Source organism: Mustela nigripes, chromosome 15 (assembly GCF_022355385.1).
Source record: "Mustela nigripes isolate SB6536 chromosome 15, MUSNIG.SB6536, whole genome shotgun sequence".
Lineage (NCBI taxonomy): Eukaryota > Metazoa > Chordata > Mammalia > Carnivora > Mustelidae > Mustela > Mustela nigripes.
In genome coordinates, this window is record NC_081571.1 from 1,815,983 (window position 1) to 1,835,274 (window position 19,292).

General features: G+C 40.6%; 2 protein-coding genes and 1 non-coding gene across 3 annotated transcripts in view; 1 reads left to right on the forward strand and 2 right to left on the reverse strand.

Annotated features, from left to right (window-relative positions):
* Positions 1-3,197, reverse strand: part of CRYL1 (crystallin lambda 1) — a 147,409-nt gene extending 144,212 nt beyond the window's left edge. The window contains exon 1 of the mRNA XM_059377505.1: positions 3,046-3,197. Within this exon, the coding sequence (XP_059233488.1) occupies positions 3,046-3,086 (41 nt within the window). The 5' untranslated portion in view covers positions 3,087-3,197. The remainder of the gene's footprint in view (positions 1-3,045) is intronic.
* LOC132002943 (proline-rich protein 2-like) overlaps positions 3,140-19,292 on the reverse strand; it is a 38,385-nt gene continuing 22,232 nt past the window's right edge. The window contains exons 3-4 of the mRNA XM_059378230.1: positions 4,700-4,841; positions 3,140-3,414 (exon numbers count right to left, since the gene is read on the reverse strand). Coding sequence (XP_059234213.1) covers positions 3,140-3,414; positions 4,700-4,841 — 417 coding nt within the window. The remainder of the gene's footprint in view (positions 3,415-4,699; positions 4,842-19,292) is intronic.
* LOC132003036 (U6 spliceosomal RNA) lies at positions 9,902-10,006 on the forward strand. The gene has a single exon (XR_009400113.1). It is a non-coding gene; the product is annotated as a U6 spliceosomal RNA (small nuclear RNA).

Sequence of the window (19,292 nt, forward strand, 5' to 3'; positions counted from 1 at the left end):
TAATATTGTATGCCTGAAACTTATATAATGTTATGTACAAATTTTACCTCAATTAAAAAAAAAAAAACAGGGAAAAAACCCAATATCCTAACAAGCCCTTCACACTGTGTATCAGAAAAGGGAAAAAAAAAAGCAATCTCTGTTATAAAAGCTCAAACATCAGTCTACTAGGACCAGGCATGATGGCTACACAGCTGGTAATGATAGTTTGTACCCTAAGGGTAAGGCCCTGGAATCAGAACTTTTCTGGAAGGAGATGGGCCGCTGAGCTCAGTCCTAAATAAGTGTGCTCAGTGAAAAGAGAGAGAGGCAGGGGAGAAAAAGCACACTTCAGGCCCAGGAACAATGGTTGGTCTTCTCCCCCAGATTTGTTCCTATTTTAAAACAAGCTCAAGGCCTAAAATTTGGGTAAACACAATGCAGTATGTCCGTGAATACAAAATTCATACTTCAGTTATTCAGAAATATAGTATTATGTGAAGGTAAGTTCCCCTGCAGACTGCTAGGGCTAAGAGATATGAAAGCTTGAGAACACCACTCAAATACAGCACCACTCAAATGCCTTCAGGAAACCCACTTTTACTCCCATTTTTTAAAGTTGCCACTACCATATTTCCCCTTTCTTCATGTTCCCACAGCCAAGAGGCTTTTCTCTTCTTTCTTAATTCTTCAAACACTCCTATTCTGTCAAGCCCACCAGTCTGAAGGGACTTGCCTTGGATGCTCACAGGAAAGCTAAGTGGCCATGATGAATGGTGTCCTTTATGGGGGCACCTGGGTGTCTCAGTTGTGATCTCAGGGCTCTGGAATTGAGCCCCGAGTAGGGTTCCTTGCTCTGCAGGGAGCCGTCCACTTACCCTGCTCATGTTTTCTCCCTCTCTCAAATATGTAAATAATACCTTAAAAAAAGGGGGTGTTCTTTATGAAAAAAAAATCAATGGAAAAGAATTAAATAGAGACTGTATTTCTAGCAAGTACTTTTATGAGGGAATCTGGTAATTACTAGGAAAAGATGGAAAATCAATGGTCCAATATGTCCCTGAAATTGAATTTGGTCTGTTGAAATCCAAAAATTAAACTCAACCAGATTTTAGGGAATTAATTTATACTCCCCAGTCCCATTTTGTAAACCGATGTTCCTTGGAATCACCCATGAGACCAGAAAAGAGAGCAAGACTGAGAGAAAGGGGAGGTGTGAAGAGTGGGAAGACAGAGGAAGTAAGGGGAGAGGGGAGGGGAAAGAACAGAAAGGAAAGGGAGAGGAATGAAGGGAAGGAAAGCGGACTACTCCAAAAGCAGAGACAGGTGTTTTCTGAGGTGCAGAGGGTATGGGATAGACAGGAAGGGCTTTCTATCCTGTGTCAGTTCCTGCAGTCAGTAAAGTTTGCCAGCCCTCATCTAATTCCTTATCAACCTCCCTCAAGGGAATCAGAAATAAACTAACTCACTAATCCCAGTACCCTCTTGAAACACTGTTCTCCTCATGAAAGAACCAGACCAGACAGGCACAGTCAATTCCAAACTCCACCTAACAGTTATTAGGTGAAAGCAGAATAACACTCCAACTCATGGTGTGAGATATACAAAACTCCAACCCTCGACCCAGGACAACTGAAATGCAAGTCAAGCATAGTCACTGTGCCCAATACAAAGTATGCTTTTAAAATATACTTTTATATTCCTTCACCAGGCCGCCACACACATCCACATGCCTGTAAAGGTCAAAGGCTCAGTTAATTGCACTGTTCTGTGACCAAAAGGAAGCTGACAAAAGCACTCTGATTCCTTTTTTCAATAGGTTCTAAAGGAAAAAGCCTGACACTGGAATTGTCGCTGGTAGGCAGGTCAGGCAGGCCAACACCTCAGTGGCATAAAGAGACACAAAGCCACCCCCAAAAAGGTGCTTCTAACTAAAATAGCAAGTATTATGTTTGTAGATTGCTATGATAGCCTATCAATGCATAAGTATGCAAGTATGCATAAATACCTTTTTTTTTTTTCCTTTAATGAAAATAGCAGAAGTTATAAAAGACCAGGTGGGGGAACAAACCAGAAAAATTAGGACAGAATTTAGGCTACTAAACCGACACACGCTGGCAGACTCTGAGCTCCAGCGTTCCCCTCCGGAAGCGGCACTTTCTCCACGAATCAGGAACGAATTAGGATTGCCCCGTGTGTTTTCCAAGCACCTGCTGCCGCCCAGAGACACCCCTGGGGACAAGAACATACACATCCACCAACGCCTGGGTGGCTCACGTTGAGCCTCTGCCTTGGCTCAGGTCATGATCTCAGGGGCCTGCCTGGGATCGAGTCCCGCATCGGGCTCTCTGCTTGGCGGGGAGCCTGCTTCCCCCCCTCTCTCTGCCTGCCTCTCTGCCTGCTTGTGATTTCTCTGTGTCAAATAAATAAAATCTAAAAAAAAAAAAAAAAAAAAAAAAGAACATACACATCCTCACGCCCTGCAGGCAGCCCTGTCCATGGATTGCCAACGGACCCTCATTACTGGCTTAGTCCCATCGCGGCCACTTACTGTGACCAGGGGCAAACTGCTTAATCTGTTTTCTCACCCATAAAGTGGGAATAGTTAAGAATACGGTTCTGCATAATCTTTGCCAGACTTCCTTTCACCCAACGCCTAGCACGACTTTTGTATTTGCTAGTAGGCCTAGCATCACTCAACTAATTGCAAAAACCGCATTTCCACCGCAGCCTGCGCAGTCGGCTTTCTGAACCTCGCTGGTAAGGCAGCACGAAATGAAACAAAACCGCACTCTACAGCGTGCTTCAACCTGCAAAGCCACGCCGCCACCGGGCGCTCCTACAGGCCTGGCCACTTTCACAGAGGGTTGCAAGGGCACACGGAACCCTCGAGGGTTGAAGGCTGGCGTTCCACCATGCCGTTTCCACCTCTGATACCTGACAGCGACCTGGGCGCCCAAGCCGCGGCGGTGACACACGGGCCCCACGTTCTGGCGCACCATGGGCCCGGGTCTCCTCCAGCGCCGTGGCAAGAGCGCGGCGGGTCGGTGGGTCGGGGCCGTTTACCTGCCAATGATCGCCACCTCGCCGGCCGCTGCGGACGCCATGGCCCGACGCCAAGCTGTCCCGGGACCGCACCGCAAGTGCGAAGAGCTGTAGGCTACAGGGCTCTCCCGCGCCGCGCGCCGCGCCAGAACCCCGCGCGGGGCGGGGCGTGACCCGCGCCTATTGGCTTGGCACCCGAGCCAGGGCGGGCGCGCGGGCCCGGATAGGCTCCGGGAAGGCCGGGGCGGGGGGGGGGGGGGGGGGGGCCCGCCGCCTCAGTCCCCATTGGGTGCGTGGCAGGCGGAGCCTCCACCCGGACACCTAGGCACAGAATCGCAGCAAAGGGACGCAGGCGGGGTTGACCCGGGGGAGGACCTCCTGGTGGGAAAGCTGGATGGAAAGGGCGAAGACCCAACCCTTCAGACTCCAGCGATTCATTTTTTCATATTTTAGTTTCCAGCTGTGCACCCTAAAATCAGTGTACATAGGAGGGGCACCTCCAGGCCGGCACAAGGCTTGACCGCTAAAGTACCCCAAAGAAAGTAGCAGTAGTACTTCCTCTTTGAAAATATTAGCACCTCTTCAATACATACCAGTTCTGGTCTTTATACTGAGGGCGGTTATTGCTGAGTTTACGCTCATAATTCGTTTCTAGAAAGATCCTCGCTGCCATTCTCCATAGATGAGAACTGAGATCCAAGAACTTTGGGAAAGCAGGAGAGCTCTAAATGTATGCATCTGTCAAACTGGAAGACGTGTTTGATCCCACTACACTATGCTAAGGGGACCGTGAGGAATGGGAATTATTTGAACTGCACTTCCTTCTTCCAGAGGCCGAGTAGGTTTATGTATGACAGAAAGGAAATACCAAAGAGCAAATAAACAGACCAAAGGGAAAGAGCATTATACATCTCACGACAGTTTGTGTCCACACAGCACAAGCTGAAGGGAAATACCACAGTCATCCAATTCATGAGGATTAGAGAGTGCTCAAGCTGAAAACACAAGTATCACTGACCTACTCAAATGACAAATGGAGCTCTTCCTTTGTTTTTTTCCAGTCAGAACATGGAAGGAGGATTGTCAGAGGGAGGGGTAGGCTTTAAAAAACAATTTCACAAAGTTTCAATAGACATCTGAAACAAAGAGCTCAACTCGCTTAAGATAAATGAAAAGTAATACAAAATAGATAACTCATCTTTCACCCACCAAAATAGCTAAAATTACAAAGATTGATAAAATAGCCATATTGGAAATGAAGTGTTTCAGACATACAACCCCTTAATACTCAACTGAAGGTAGGCTTATAATGGCATATTCTCCTTTGTGGAGAAAAAGTGCTGTTGAAAGAGCAGTCAGCCATGAGTCCTGGGCATTCCTGCACTTTCTTGCTGAGTAGAGCAGACTGCAAGACTTATCCATCTCCTGATGCTAAGCAGTTTCTGTAGCTATGCACCCAGGAAGCTAAGTAATCAAGGCTCCTACAAAGTGAGTACCCTGTAACTGGTCTTTTCTGGGGTAGAAGGGGACTGGCTTGTTTGCTGCTCACCACAGTGTCAGCTCTAAGCTAAACAAGTGCCAGTCCCTTGGTCACTCGCAAATGCTCAGTCATCTGGCCCTCTGTGTAACCCTGTGGGAATTGGGGCTCCAAGAACTGAGGTAAATATGCTCACACTCTGGTCACTGCTTTTGCTGTGAGTAACATGGTCTTTCATCTCTAATCCAGGAGTCTCGTGTCTCCTGTCAGCTTCCACAAAGCTGCAGCAAGCTAATTCATTAGCTTGTAATAAGATGAAAATCTCGTACCCCTCACAGTTCTTGACAAGCCAAAATTTTAAAAGTATGTACTTTAGATTTGCAATTTCAGTCCTACAGATCCGTTATATAGAAATACAATTGGACATGAAGATAGACAAAATGGCTTATTTCAGCATAGAAATAAAATAGAATAAAAATATTAAAATATATAGACTCGTAATATAGTGTTAAAATAGACATTGAAATCATGATGACTATCAATAAGAAACAGTTTTAAAGATTATGGTATAATAGAATAGATGGAATAATAGAAACCAGACTTATAGTCCTGCCTTAAACAAGCAGAACATTACCACCCCCCAAATATGGGGAAAGATGGCCTCAGATATTATAGAGGAGGGAGTCTGGGATTGTGATCCCATCCATAAATATACATAGTCTACTGATTTTCAACAAAGGTATAGAGGCAACTCAATGGCAAAGGATAATCTTTTCAACAAATGATGCTGGAACAATTGGATATGCATAAGTAATGATAATAATAGCCCCTTACCATATATAAAAACACTAACATCCATTCATGTGAAAACTAAAACCACAAACATCTAAAAGAAAACCTAGGAGAAAACTTTGTGACCTTGAGTTGGCAGAGATTCTTAGATGTGCCACAAAAACTTTAACAGGCATATAAAAAGTTGATAAATTAGACTTCATCAAAATTAAGAACTTAATGCTTTTTCAAGACAATATCAAGAAAATGAAAAGATAAGCCACAAACTGGGGGGGGAGGGAATATTTTCAATTAGTTATATATTACAGGCCTTGTTTGCAAAATGTAGAAAGAGTTCTCAAACTCAATAATAATTTTTAAAACAGCTTTTAAATTTAATTTTTTTAAAACAGTGACAAGTTTTATGTTGTATAAACATTATCACAACTTTTTAAATAGCCGAAAGATATATTTTTTTCAATTTTTTTTTCAAATTTTTATTTAAATTCTAGTTAGTTAACATACAGTACAATATTGGTTTCAGGAGTAGAATTGAGTGTTACATACACCACCCAGTGTTCATTTAAAAAAGTGTCCTCTTTAATACCCATCACCCTTCTAGCCCATCCTTTACTCTCCTCCCTCCATCAACCTTCAGTTTGTTCACTGGAGTTAAGAATCTCTTTATGGTTTCTCTCGCTCTCTTTTTGATGGCTGAGAAATATATATATATATATATATATATATATATATTCACATCTTCTTTATCCATTCATCAGTCAGTGGATATCTGGGCTCTCTCAGTAGTTTGGCTATTGTTGATAGTGCTGCTATAAACATCAGGGTGCATGTACTCCTTCAAATCTGCATTTTTGTATCCTTTGGGTAAATACTTAGTAATGCAATTGCTGTATTTTTAACTGTTTGAGGAATCTCCATACTGTATTCCAGAGTGGCTGAACCAGTATGCATTCCCATCAACAGTGCAAGAGTGTTCCCCTCCCTCCACATCCTTGCCAACATTGGTTGTTTCCTGACTTGTTAATTTGAGGCATTCTGAAGGTATGAGATGGTATCCTCTTCAGTTTCTTTCATCAGTGTTTGAGAGTTTTCAGAGTATAGCTCTTTCACCATTTTGGTTAGGTTTATTCCTAGGTATCTTATTGTTTTTGCTGCAATTGCAAATGGGATCAATTCCTTGATTTCTTTTTCCTCCATTTTGTTATTGATATATAGGAATGGAACAGATTTCTACATTGATTTTATATTGTGTGACTTTGCTGAATTCATGTATTAGTTCTAGCAAATTTTTTGGTGGAGTGTTTTGGGTTTTCTACATAGAGTTTCTTGTCATCTGCAAATAGTGAGAGTTTGACTTCATTTATTCAGCCAATATATACTTGTGTTGTGCCCCCACCCTATGCTAGTCACTTTGCTAGGTGAGAAGAATTAGTTTGACAAGATCCTGCTTTCATGGAGTGTATATGTGGAAGTCAGCAAGAAATAAGTAAATGGGTAAGATAATTTCAGAGCTTGGTAGTCTCTGTTGAGTAACTGGAAAGAGGTAATGGGATAGTGAGCATCCAGAAGGAGACCACAGAGGTGCTGCTTTAAAGTGAAGAGAAATCTTCTTGGAGAATATGATATTTTAGCTGCAGACTAATTGATGAGAAGGATTTGGTAATATAAAGATCAGCAGTGAGCTTGCCAGGTGTGAGAATGAAACAGAAGGCCAACATAGCTATAGCACAGTGGGCAAAGAGATTAAAAAGTAGTATGAGAGAGCCAGGCTGGGACCAGCTCCTCTGGGGACTTGTCATGGTAGAGTTTGTATTTTGTATTAAAGTAAATAAATAAATGATTAAATAAATAGAAACAACCCAGTTAAAAAGTGGGCAAAAGATTTGAAGAGACAGTTCGCTAAGGGAGATATATTTAGTAGTTAATAAGCAGTGAAAACCTGCTAAACATCACAAGTCCTCAGAGGAATTTAAATTAAAGCCACAAAATGCCTAAAATCAAAACCACTGAAAATACTTGCATTGGTAAGAATGTGGAACAATGGAATTCTCACAGATTGCTGGTGGGAATGCAAAATGGAAAAACGAGTTAGGAAAGCAACCTGGAAATTTCTGGTGAAGTGAAACATATTTACCACACTACTCAGCAATCCCAGTCCTAGGTATTACTCAAGGAAAATAAAAAGGATCCACACAGAGATGTGTAAAAATATATTCTTAGCAGCCTTATTCGTAATAGCTAAAAACTAGAAACAACTTAAATGGGGGAATAGAATAACAAATTTTGATATAGTCATACACTTTAATACCACTCAGCAATAAAAAGAACAACCTACCTATGTATTCAACAACACGAATGACTCCCAATAACATTCTATTGAGCAAAAGAAAAGAAGTCAGATGCAAAAGAGTATATCTAAGATTCAATTTTTAAAAATTTTTTTTGTTAGGGAGAGAGAAAAAACGTGCATGCACTGGCAGTGGGGAAGGGGAGAGGGAGAGAATCTTAAGCAGACACAATGCCCAGCATGAAGCCCAACTCAGGGCTCAATCTCACAACCCTGAGATCATGACCTGAGCCAAAATCAAAAGTCACCCAACTGAGCCAGCCAGGCACCCCAAATGATTCAATTTATATGACTCCAGAAAAGACCGATCATAGGGATGCCTTGTCCTAGAGATTGGAGGAGATTGCCTCGGTAGGGGCACAAGAGAAATTAGGGATTGATAGAAGTATTCTATATCTTGATTAAGATAGTGGTTACACAGGTATACATATTATCGAAACTCACTGAAATGGGACACTTGGGTGGCTCAGTTGGTTAAGCATCTGCCTTTGGTTCGGGTCATGATCTCAGGCTCCTGGGATTGAATCCTTTGTAGGGTTTCCTGCTCAACATGCTTCTCCCTCTGTTCCTCCCCCTATTTTCTCTCTCTCGAATAAATAAAACCTTTTTTTAAAAACTCGCTGCAATATAAACTCAAATGAATGCATTATATTATATATATGTTACACCTCAATAAAATTTTTTAAAGGTAGGAGTTTGTTGTTGTTGTTTTAAGATTTTATTTGTCTGAGAGAATGAGAGAGCACAAGAGCATAAGAGGGGGAGGGGCAGGCGGAGAAAGAAGGAGAAGCAGGCTGCCCGCTGAGTAGAGCCAGACACAGGGTCAATCCCAAGATCCTGGGATCATGACCTGAGCCAAACGTACGCAGTTAACCAACTGAGTCATCCCATGAGGTAGGACTTGGGATGATTTGCATCCTTCAAGAATAAGTGTTTGATTCACTCCACTCCCACTCTCACCTAGTGGAAAAACACACGCACACACCACACAAACCTTCATCAGCTGAGATGCAGTACAAAGGTGAACTTGTGACAAGTACTTGGAAAGGAAGTAATAAATATTATATTCATGACCAGTAACAGAATGAAGACCATACGGTCCATGCAATTTTTTCTTAATTTTATCTGTATATGTTTGTGTCGTCTAATTTCATTACCCCCCTCATCCTTTTCCCCTGTTATTTTATGTAAGGATTGTTGGTAAGTGCTTACCTTTACAATTTAGGTTACAGAATTTTCAGGTGAGCTTAGACTGAATTAGAGACAGATACTGAAATTGTTGCCCTGAGATGGATACAGTGACTGTATCCATTGTGACTATAACCATACAAAATAGGAATTACAAGTGACTCTAGAGACTATACTTACTGGGACATATTCTAAGGAAAAAAGAATTACAAAATAAAAACAAAGCAAAACAAACAAACAAAAAACCTTGAGTTTCATTTGGTGGTTTAGTTTTCATACCAATATAACGCTATTTTTAAGCTTTTTTTGCTTGGATAAATCAAATATATGTGTTGGGTTTGTTTGGCATGAAGATTTCACCATTAAAAAAAAAGATTTCATCATAAGTGAAAATAAGGTATAACCACAGAAACAGAATTTAAAGAGGAGGGACACCTGGGTTACTCAGTTGGTTAAGTGTCTGCCTTCAGCTCAGGTCATGATCTCAGGGTCCTGGGATGGAGTCCTAGATCAGGCTCAGCAGAGAGCCTGCTTCTCCTTCTGCCTGCTCCTGTTCCTGCTTGGCTCATTCTCTCTCTTACAAATAACTAGATAAAATCTTTTTTAAAATCATTAAAAAGAAAAGAATTTAAAGAGGAATCCTATGAAGTTAGATAGCTGGATGGAGGGATAGATAGACAGATAGATAGATAGAATGACTGAATGAAATTGTTTTCCAGTTCTGTCCTCTGAAGTTCTCTCTAAGATCAGTACCACCCAGGATCACAAATCTGGCCTGAAACCCTGATGCCCCAATCTTGATCTCTACATTCTTCTACATTCTTCACTACAAGGAACCAGGACCGCTTGGAGAAATTGTTGACCCATGTTTAGAGTAGGAAGGCTACCAGGTAGGCCTGGGACAGCTGTGGGCCCAGAGGCAAGAAAACTTTCAAATATCAATGGGATGGCATCTAAGGGCCCTCAGACTCAGCCTACACACTAATTAGCAATGAGAAAATTCACTTGGACTATCTGGTCAAATGATCTGCTCTTAAATGACCTCAATTGATCTTTAAGAATTAGATCATTAAGTGCTCCTTTTGGCAGCACATATATTAAGAATTGACATGATATAAAGATTAGGTTGGCCCCTGCCCAAGGATGACAAAAAAATTTGTGAAGCAGCCCATATTTTTACAGAACAGATTGGTGGTTCCCAGAGGGAACTTATTTATTTTATAACTGGATATTTGTACCTTTTGGCACCCTTCACATATTTTGCCTGCTGCCAAGTCCTCTGGGTTCCCTCTGAAACCCATAGTGCCAGGAAGCTTGAATTATAATAATTCACATTAGTGTCATTCTAGTGCATGAAGTAATTTCACCTCATTGTCTCATTTGATACTCCCAGTCTTTTAATTGTTTTCTTCATCTGTAAGATGAGAAAACAGGAGGCTCTAAGGAAGCAAGTTCAGCAATGGCCATTATTTACCCTCATTCATTAAGTATTTATTGAGTACTTCCTATGTGCCCATCCCTAATCAGCATGGTCCCAACAGAAATTTCTGCAGTGGTAGAAATGTGCTCTATCTGCACTGTCCCATATGGTAGTCACTGGTTACACTTGGCTACTTGCCAGTAGGCTAATGTGACTGAGGAAATCAATATTTATTTCATTTTAGTTTATTCTAACTTATATTAAATAGCCACATGTATCTGGTAGCTGCTGTGTTGGCTCAGTTCTAGACATTGGAGACAGTTGTGAGCAAGAAAGAATAAGACACACCCTCCCAAATTATCCAGACTAGACAACATTTCTTCTTTTACATTGCTAAACCCCACTTCCTTCTGAAGCTGTCTCTGCTTCACCTTGTGATGAATGATTGCTCCTTTCTCTGAGCTCCTGAGCTTCCTGTAAACACTGCATGGTATACTAAGTCACTCATTCACTCCGGTTTTTATTGTACAATCCACTGTGTTAAGAAATGCTTAATGTTTAGTCTTTTGTTAAATTGTAAAAGTCTTAAGGTTAAGGATTATGCACCATTTTTCCTTACAAAGCACATCATAAGTACTCCTGCTTCTAAAACCTTTCTTCTGCTTATTTCCAAAACACATCATTCTTTCCATTATTTTTTTAGTTTGATGCCACGCTATGGAATATGGGACATGAATTCCAACTTCAACGGAAAGTGTTAGATTGGTTTTATCCCCTCCACACCATAGGATGCAAAAACAAGCCAATAAACCTCAAAGCTGCATATGGGATGGAAGGATAAAATACAGAAAAAAAGCAAAGAAAATTGTATTCCAACAGAAGTTGTGAAGAAATATAATTCAAAATAATGAAATATGAGGACACCTGACTGGCTCAGTCAGTAGTGCACATAACTCTTGATCTCAGGGTTGTAGGTTTGAGCCCCACATTGGGTGTAGAGATTACTTTAAAATAAAATCTTTTAAAACGAATGAAAAGAATTCGTCTTTCAAATCCCTGCTTCAACATGGAGAATGTTTTATTCAATGTTTTTGGATAACGGTCTTTTAGAAGTGATCCAGCGACCATAAAAGTGGTAGGTACGAAAAATAGGTCATATTGTCAAAATATTATGCCACTTTAATATACCATGTCATTATAACAATGATTGGGGAAAATTGTTTACATTGGGTAAAATTTAGACAGGGCTATGTTATTGTAAAAGAAATGTGAAGCTTTGTAAAATGTTTCTTTTTTTATAATAATAAACACTTTCATTCACAAAAGTTAGCTCTAGAAATTAAGGTAATATAAAGAACTCTGTCTAGCACATATGAGATCCATTGAGTAAGAACAGCTCCTGGGATGTAATCAAAGCCCAACTTTTTATGTCTCTCTCTCCCCCTGCAAACTCGCTCACTGGCAAAAGTGTTTTCCTTGGTCCTCAATTAAAGAAAGTTCCGTCAGGCCCTGAGTTTTCTGGCCACATTCAGGGAATTCAAGCTAAGGGGCAATTTCAGTTGCAAATAGAGCAGTCTTAATTAGGTAGTTAAATCTCCCCTTTGCCAGCTAGGACCAGTGGCAGGCGAACATTGAAGGTGAATTGGCCAGTTCCTTCTTTTCCCATTCACCTGGGCCACCATTTGCCAGCTACCACTACTTCTCTCTCCAGGGCTGGAGAGCAAGGAGGTCCCACTGGCCCTCTCATTGGCCTCTAAATTATTCTCTTGCTTTGGATTAAAAGAGCTTTGACTTGCTTTGAAGTCAAAGAGCTCCAATAGCTCACCATCTCCCATGTGGGCTGCATCTGTGTCCATGAAAAACAAATTCTGAGTTTTGACTCATCTCAATGTAACACCAATCTCCATCAACCCATGTCTTACCTTCCAGTTGTTCTGTCCTTTAGATTCCCCCAGCAGCAGTCAAATGCCAGTCCCATATCTCTCTAACCTGCATTCCCTGAGGAGTCTGTCTACATCTGTCTCCAGCTTAAGGTAAAGGCCTGGGCACCACCCAGCCCCCTTAAGGCTATAGAAGACCATGGCAATGGCTCCCCCAAACCCAGATCAACTGTCCACCCTTGACCCCAATGTTGGTAAGGGGTTTATAAATCCTAAAACATGGTCGACAACCTATTTTGGAAAAAATGCACCTTGGGCCTGCAATTTATCTGTTGTCTAACATTTGTTATCTTCAAGCATTGAAAAAAATGTTAAATCCCCAATTTAACATCTTGCCATACTTAAACAGAAGACGATTAGGTGATACAAGCAAACTTATTTAACATTTCATCAAAAGAACAGACTCCCTTCAGAGAACTGAATGGGGGTGGAAGACAAGAAACCTTTAAAGGATAAAGAATAAAGAAAGAAGAAAAGACAAATTGCAAGTATCAGATTGGCTGGGGTCATGAAGTCAGGTTGTTTGGTCTGAGAAGGCCCAGAGTTGGCTTGGCATGTAGGGATTGGCTGAATGAATAGACTGCATTTTTGGTCAAGCCAAGCAAGTACAGGGACACAAAAGTTATCCAAGTTTCAGTTTGCTGATGCATGTTCCGTCTGGGGCCTGGAAATCTATTTCAACACTATATAGGTAGTAGTATACATGTCAGTATCAGAAAGGCAGAGTAGTATAGTGGTTAAAAATGTGGGCCCCAGAGTCAGACTGCTAGGGTTTCAATAGCAAATTCTTCCTTTACTGGTTGTATGATCTTGAACAAGTTCATTAAACCCTTCAAACTCAGTTTCTTCATCAGTAAGAGAATAGTTATAGTTTCCTCTCAGTGTGGTTATTTTAATATGTGGTAGGCCCATAGTAAGTGTTGGGTAGTTATTTGGCTACCACTGCCTTACAGGACAGCTCTTCCACACACGCATTCTCCCTGCCCACCATCTCTGCAGAACCTCCTTGCAAAGCGTGGAAAACAGATTTTAGCTCATTCTTTCACAGGTGAGTGCTCTGAGACTTCCAGAGGCTAAGAAAGGTAATGAAAGCCACTTAGACAGTAAATCTTGGATCAGAATTTTTCTTTCCAATGAAAATGCCATGAATTTTAAGCTTGAACAATGTTTCTCAAAAGATTTAAAATTTGAATTTCAGGTATGAAATTTACAAACTCAGGAATAGCCTCCAGGAATGTTCAGATGCATTGCAACATCACTGCAAACTATTTCATGAAATAAATGTCCACACAGACTGCTGCCTACAGCTCCTGCTGGCCCCCGCAGACACACCCTTGATTCCATGTACTTATCCTCCCTTCCACTTCTTGACCTCCTTTAAAAGATCACAAGTAACCTCATGCATTGGTATGGCCCTTTACAAAATGTTTTCTCATCATCCATTCCTTGCCTATATTTATTTTGCTTAAGAAGAAAAAAGGAGAGACAGACAAGAAGAAAGGAAGAAAGATAAGCTTGAAGTTTAATGAAACATAATGAAATGTTACCATGATAAAAATGTTCCACAAGAAATAGGGTTTTCATGATCATTCACTCAGTTACCAGAAAGATCATAGTTCTGAATGACAACCAAATGATTTAAACATGCCACTGAATTAAGAATTTTTTTCTGTACAACAATCTTTTCCTCCTCAACGTCACAATTTTGATATATTTTCTTTTGGGGAAACCAAAGCTAGAAGACAGTTTGCATGTGTTGGGGAAACTTGGGGAAACAGTAAGGTGTTCCTAAGACTGAAGGATTCTCCTCTGTCACATTTGTACCTATACTCCCATGGATCCCAGGGAAGTTTAGCTATACTCTATTATATTTATACTATATATCTCATATGATATATTGATAGTAAGAACAATTTTAACAGAGCATTTGGAAGCTAGAATTTCAATATATATATTTTATAATTCCTTTTCCTTTTCTTTATCTATTAAACTGCATGGATTCACTTTCATTAGTAATAGAGATTTGATTTTATACAGGATCTAGAGCAAGTGACCATCAAATTTGTGCCTTTGTATACATTTTAAAACAAGATTTCATCCTCAAGACACTTATATTTCCATCTGCCAAAAATTGTCAAGCTGTATTGATATTTTTTAGAACAAGATACTTTACTGCCATCTTCTGGAAAATTGTTTTTGTTATTGTTATAAGTACCAAATCTATGATATCTGTAATGTGAATAACACTTCCTTAGGTGTGTCTCCCTTGTGCAGTGCATGACCTATACAACCCTATGTGACAGAGGTTGTGATGAGTATAATATTGTCTAGGGAAATTCATGTACTTGAATACAACTAAGTCCAAAGAGATGGTAGCTCCTTGTCAGAAACTAAGGATTTCATCACTGTTGGAATTACTGTGGCTTCTTTCCAAATCATTTCTGAATTCACTCAGAGAAGATGTCACTCATGGACTTTATTTTTGTCCAGTCTCAGAATTCTGAGGTGGCAAGAAGAATAAGAGAATGGGTGACATAGATCCTCAGTTTGAAAGCAAGCCAAGATAGAAGATGAGAGCTTAAGTCAACAAGCATGTAGACTTAAACACACAAGACAATTAAGATCTTCGGCCTAAGTGATCTTTGATTTTCTGTGTTGGGGCTTCAGAGTCAAAGTCATTACTGGATAGAGGCACATTTGCAATAAAAATGATTCTCCTTGCCTTTTGGCACAGTTCAAAAATTTTATACACAAGCCTCAAAAAGACAAAAATCTCTCAACTTCCCAAGCCACTCTCACTTTCCCATAGCATTTAACTCAGTGAACCACAAACCAAATGAACAGGAAGGCTAATGATGTGTCAGTAAAGTGCCACCTAGTTCTTCATGAGGAAAATTTTGAAGTAAATGTGCCAATAAAGCACTAATTCAATTCTCAATGTTCTGTATTGTAGCTTTATAGGTATTTATGTATTTTTAAATTTTATTTATTTGAGATAGAATGAGAGTGAGAGCACAAGGAGGTGCAGAGGGAGAGGGAGAAGCAGACACCCTGCTGAGCAGGAAGCCTGACGTGGGGCCTCGATCCCAGGACCCTGGGATCATGACCTGAACCAAAAGCAAACATTTAACATACTGAGCCACCCAGGCACACCATATTATAGGTATTTAGGAGAATTTACCTCACACGTCTTTAGAAACCACTATCAGGTCATTATTATTCTTTGGACCATGCTTTGGGCTCACAAGTAAATATAGCTCACTCAAAACTGTTTTTCAAATGGTACAATCAAGTGATTTTACTATTCTCTCTAATCCCAGTGCTATTGAACTTCCTGTGATGATGGAAGTAGTCTGTATGTGTACTCTCCAACACAGCAGTCACCAACTATGTGTGACTATTGAGCCCTTGAATGTGGTGAGACTAAAGAACTGAATTTTTATTTTTATTTCATTTTATTTAGTTTAAATTTCATCTTAAATAGTTACCTGTGGCTAACTATTACCATATTAGAGAGTGCAGCTTAGACATACCCTTCCCTCTGCGAGGAATGCTTTGTTTCTGTCTTATCCATTTATGAAACTCCTATGAATATTATAGGTAGATACTGTATATAGCTGATGCAGATCAATAAAAATATTTGATGTTGGGGGTGCCTGTGTGGTTCTGTCAGTTAAGCATCCAACTTTTGATTTCGCAGGTCATGATATTAGGGTCATGAGATCATGCCCTGAGTCAGGCTCCATGCTCCACATGGAGCCTGCTTGAGATTCTCTCTCCCCCTCTCCCTTTGCCCTTCTCTTGCTCAGCTCATATTCTCTCTCCTCCCCTCTCTCGCTCCCTTCCTCCCTTACCAAAAAAATATAAATAAATAAATTTGATGCTGACAGTGTAATGTGCTTAATTTCACTGTTTCATGTCATCAAACATCTTTGCACAATATTCTAAAAGAGTTTGGTTATTTGAGTGTTCCTCTTTTTTTGTGATTTTGGATGATGAATGAGTGGGAGTTTTCTTTGGATCATATAAGAGTTATCGGGGGGGGGGGGTTCCCCCCAAACATATTCCAGCCTTCATTGATCCTACTTTTGAGCTGAAAAGCTAAATTCACATCTGTTATGATGAAAGTGATTTAATTACCACTCAAGCAAGTAGAAAAAAGTTGACATGTTATGTACTAGGGAAGAAGTCTTTTTATAAGCAAGTTCTTCTGACAACAGGGAAAGGAAAGCCAAAGTGATGGAAATTTACTCTGCACATACCCTGCACAATGGGCCTTTCAGAAATCAGCTTCGGTGTGGCACGAAAGCCATGCTGCAACAACGGGGCAGTGTCTGGGACTCATGAAAGGGCAGGAGTGTGCTGCTTTCTAAAGAAATCCTTCCATTCCACCCCCCCTTTGCTCCAAACACAAGGGAGACTACATAAGCAGCAGAGTGGACTTCAGGCCACCTTTTCCTAGTTTCCAACCATAAAAATTGTTTCAACATTTATTACAGTGTTTTTCCACTTTTTCCCCTCTGCCCCACTCCCCTGTTTAGTCAGTGATCACCTATCACCCTGAACACAGATTTACTACCTTAAATCGAGGGCCCTCTCTACTCGTTCTTAAAAGTGAGAGATTTGATATGATCTCCCTGATATGAGGAAGTGGAGATGCAACGTGGGGGGTTTGGGGGGTAGGAAAAGAGTAAATGAAACAAGATGGGATCAGGAGGGAGACAAACCATAAGAGACTTTTAATATCACAAAACAAACTGAGGTGGGTGGCATGGGTAGGGAGAGGGTGGTTGGGTTATGGACATTGGGGAGGGTATGTGCTATGGTGAGTGCTGTGAAGTGTGTAAACCTGGCGATTCACAGACCTGTACCCCTGGGGCTAATAATACATTATATGTTTATTTTAAAAATTAAAAACTTTTTTTAAAAAGCGAGAGATTTGTATAAAAGGGAATTTTTACTTTTGAACCTGAAGGAAGATATGCATATACACTTGAGAATTTCCTTTTAACAATAGTTAAAATTCCTATCAAGATGAACATCAGTCCAATTAGTTGGCAATAATGTGCTAAGTTATAGTCAAACTTGTGACATAGGAAAAGAAGTCAGCTAAGATCGGAGTCTGGAAGTAGTTAGCGCTGGATGAGGCCAAGGCCAGCTCCTCTTTTCATATGGGACAAGAGTCAGTCATAGAGAAGAAAGGGACTTACTAAGCATTACACAACAACTCATAGCAATGCTTGGACATAGAAGCCAGAATCCCTAACTCAAGAGGGTCAGCTTTCTATGGCTAATATTTCCAAATTTTTTCCACCTAAGAACCCCAATGGCAGAGAATGAAGATACTTTCTTCCTTGGGTCACAAAAAACACCTCCTCCAAATTTAATGTTTCATTGGCGATTGGAGTGTTTTCTTAAGAATGTATAATGATTTATATTCTATTCTATAATATATCCATATTTTTGTTAATATGAAATAATATTTGAGGTTCTGGTTCAAGATGGTGAGGGAGGAGTATACTGAACTCACCTCCTCCCATGGACGTACTGAATCTACAGCTCTCTATGGAAAAATTTCCTTCAAGAAAACCAGAGACTGGCGGAGTGACCCCTTCACATCAGGCAAACGAGAGAAATCACACTGAATGGATAGGAAAGGCTGAGAACTACCCTCATAAGTCCCTCCCCGTGCAGCAACCTGTGATTAAGAGGGAATGCAAAACCTGGAGCTTTACCCTGAGGAGTGATCCGTTTGTATCCCACATCAGGCACCCCAACTTTTAAAACCAGCAGCACCTCAGAATGTGGAGAAAAGGGAACCCTCCTACACTGTTGGTGGGAATGCAAACTGGGGCAACCACTCTGGAAAACAGCATGGAGGTTCCTCAAAATGTTGAAAATAGAGCTATCCTACTACCCAGCAATTGCACCACTGCATGCTTATCCAAAGGATACAAAAATGCTGATTTTTGTATCCTTTGGATAAACATGCACCCCAATGTTTATAGCAGCACTATCAACAATAGCTGAATTATAGGAAGAGCCCAAGTGTCCATTGACTGATGAATAGATAAAGAAGATATGGTATATATACACAATGGAATATTAGCCATCAAAAAGTATGAAATCTTGCCATTTGCAATGAAGTGGATGGAGCTAGAGGATATTATGCTAAGTGAAATAAGTCAGTCAGAGAAAGACAAATACCATATGATCTCACTTGTATGTGGAATTTAAGGAAAAAAAACAGATAAGCATAGGGAAAGGGAAGGAAAAATAAGATAAAAACAGAGAAGGAGGCAAAAACAATAAGAGACTCAACTATAGAGAATACAGCGCTGTTGGAGGTGAGGAGGGGCAATGGGCTAGAAAGGTGATGGGCATTAAGGAGGGAACTTGTTGTAATGAGCACTGGGTGTTATAATGTAAGTGATGAATCACTAAATTCTACTCCTGAAACCAATACTACACTATGTGTTAACTAACTTGAATTTAAATAAAAATTTGGAAGAAGTAAATAAATAAAATAAAAATAAATAGAATTAAATTAAAATAAAATAAAACCAGCACCTCAGGGATGAATTTCCAAAACATCTGGCCATGAAGACAAATGGGGCCTTTCCCCATGAGATACACAGGGCTATGGGAACTGAGGTGCAGTTCTTTTTTTTTTTTTTTTTTTAAGATTTATTTACTTATTTATTTCAGAAAGAGTAAGAGAGAGCATGAGAGGGTAGAAGGTCAGAGGGAGAAGCAGACTCCCCACAGAGCTGGGAGCCTGATGAGGGACTTGATCATAGGACTTGGGGTTCACAATCTAAGCTGAAGGCAGTTGCTTAACCAGCTGAGCCACTCAGGTGCCCCAAAGGTGCAGCTCTTACGGAGCCCACCCGCAGATTCACCCCTCCCTGGGCCCAGCACAAAAGTGCCCAGATTCTATGTGAAAGAGACTTATTTCATTGTAAAACATCAGTCTGAGGAACAGCGGTCTGCTGGGATACTCTCCAGGGCTGGAGGCTGGTGGGCACCATCTTGCACATTGTCCCTCCGCTTTGCAAATTCTGGCAGTCACCTTTACTTTCTTTCTTTTTTTTTTTTTTTTTT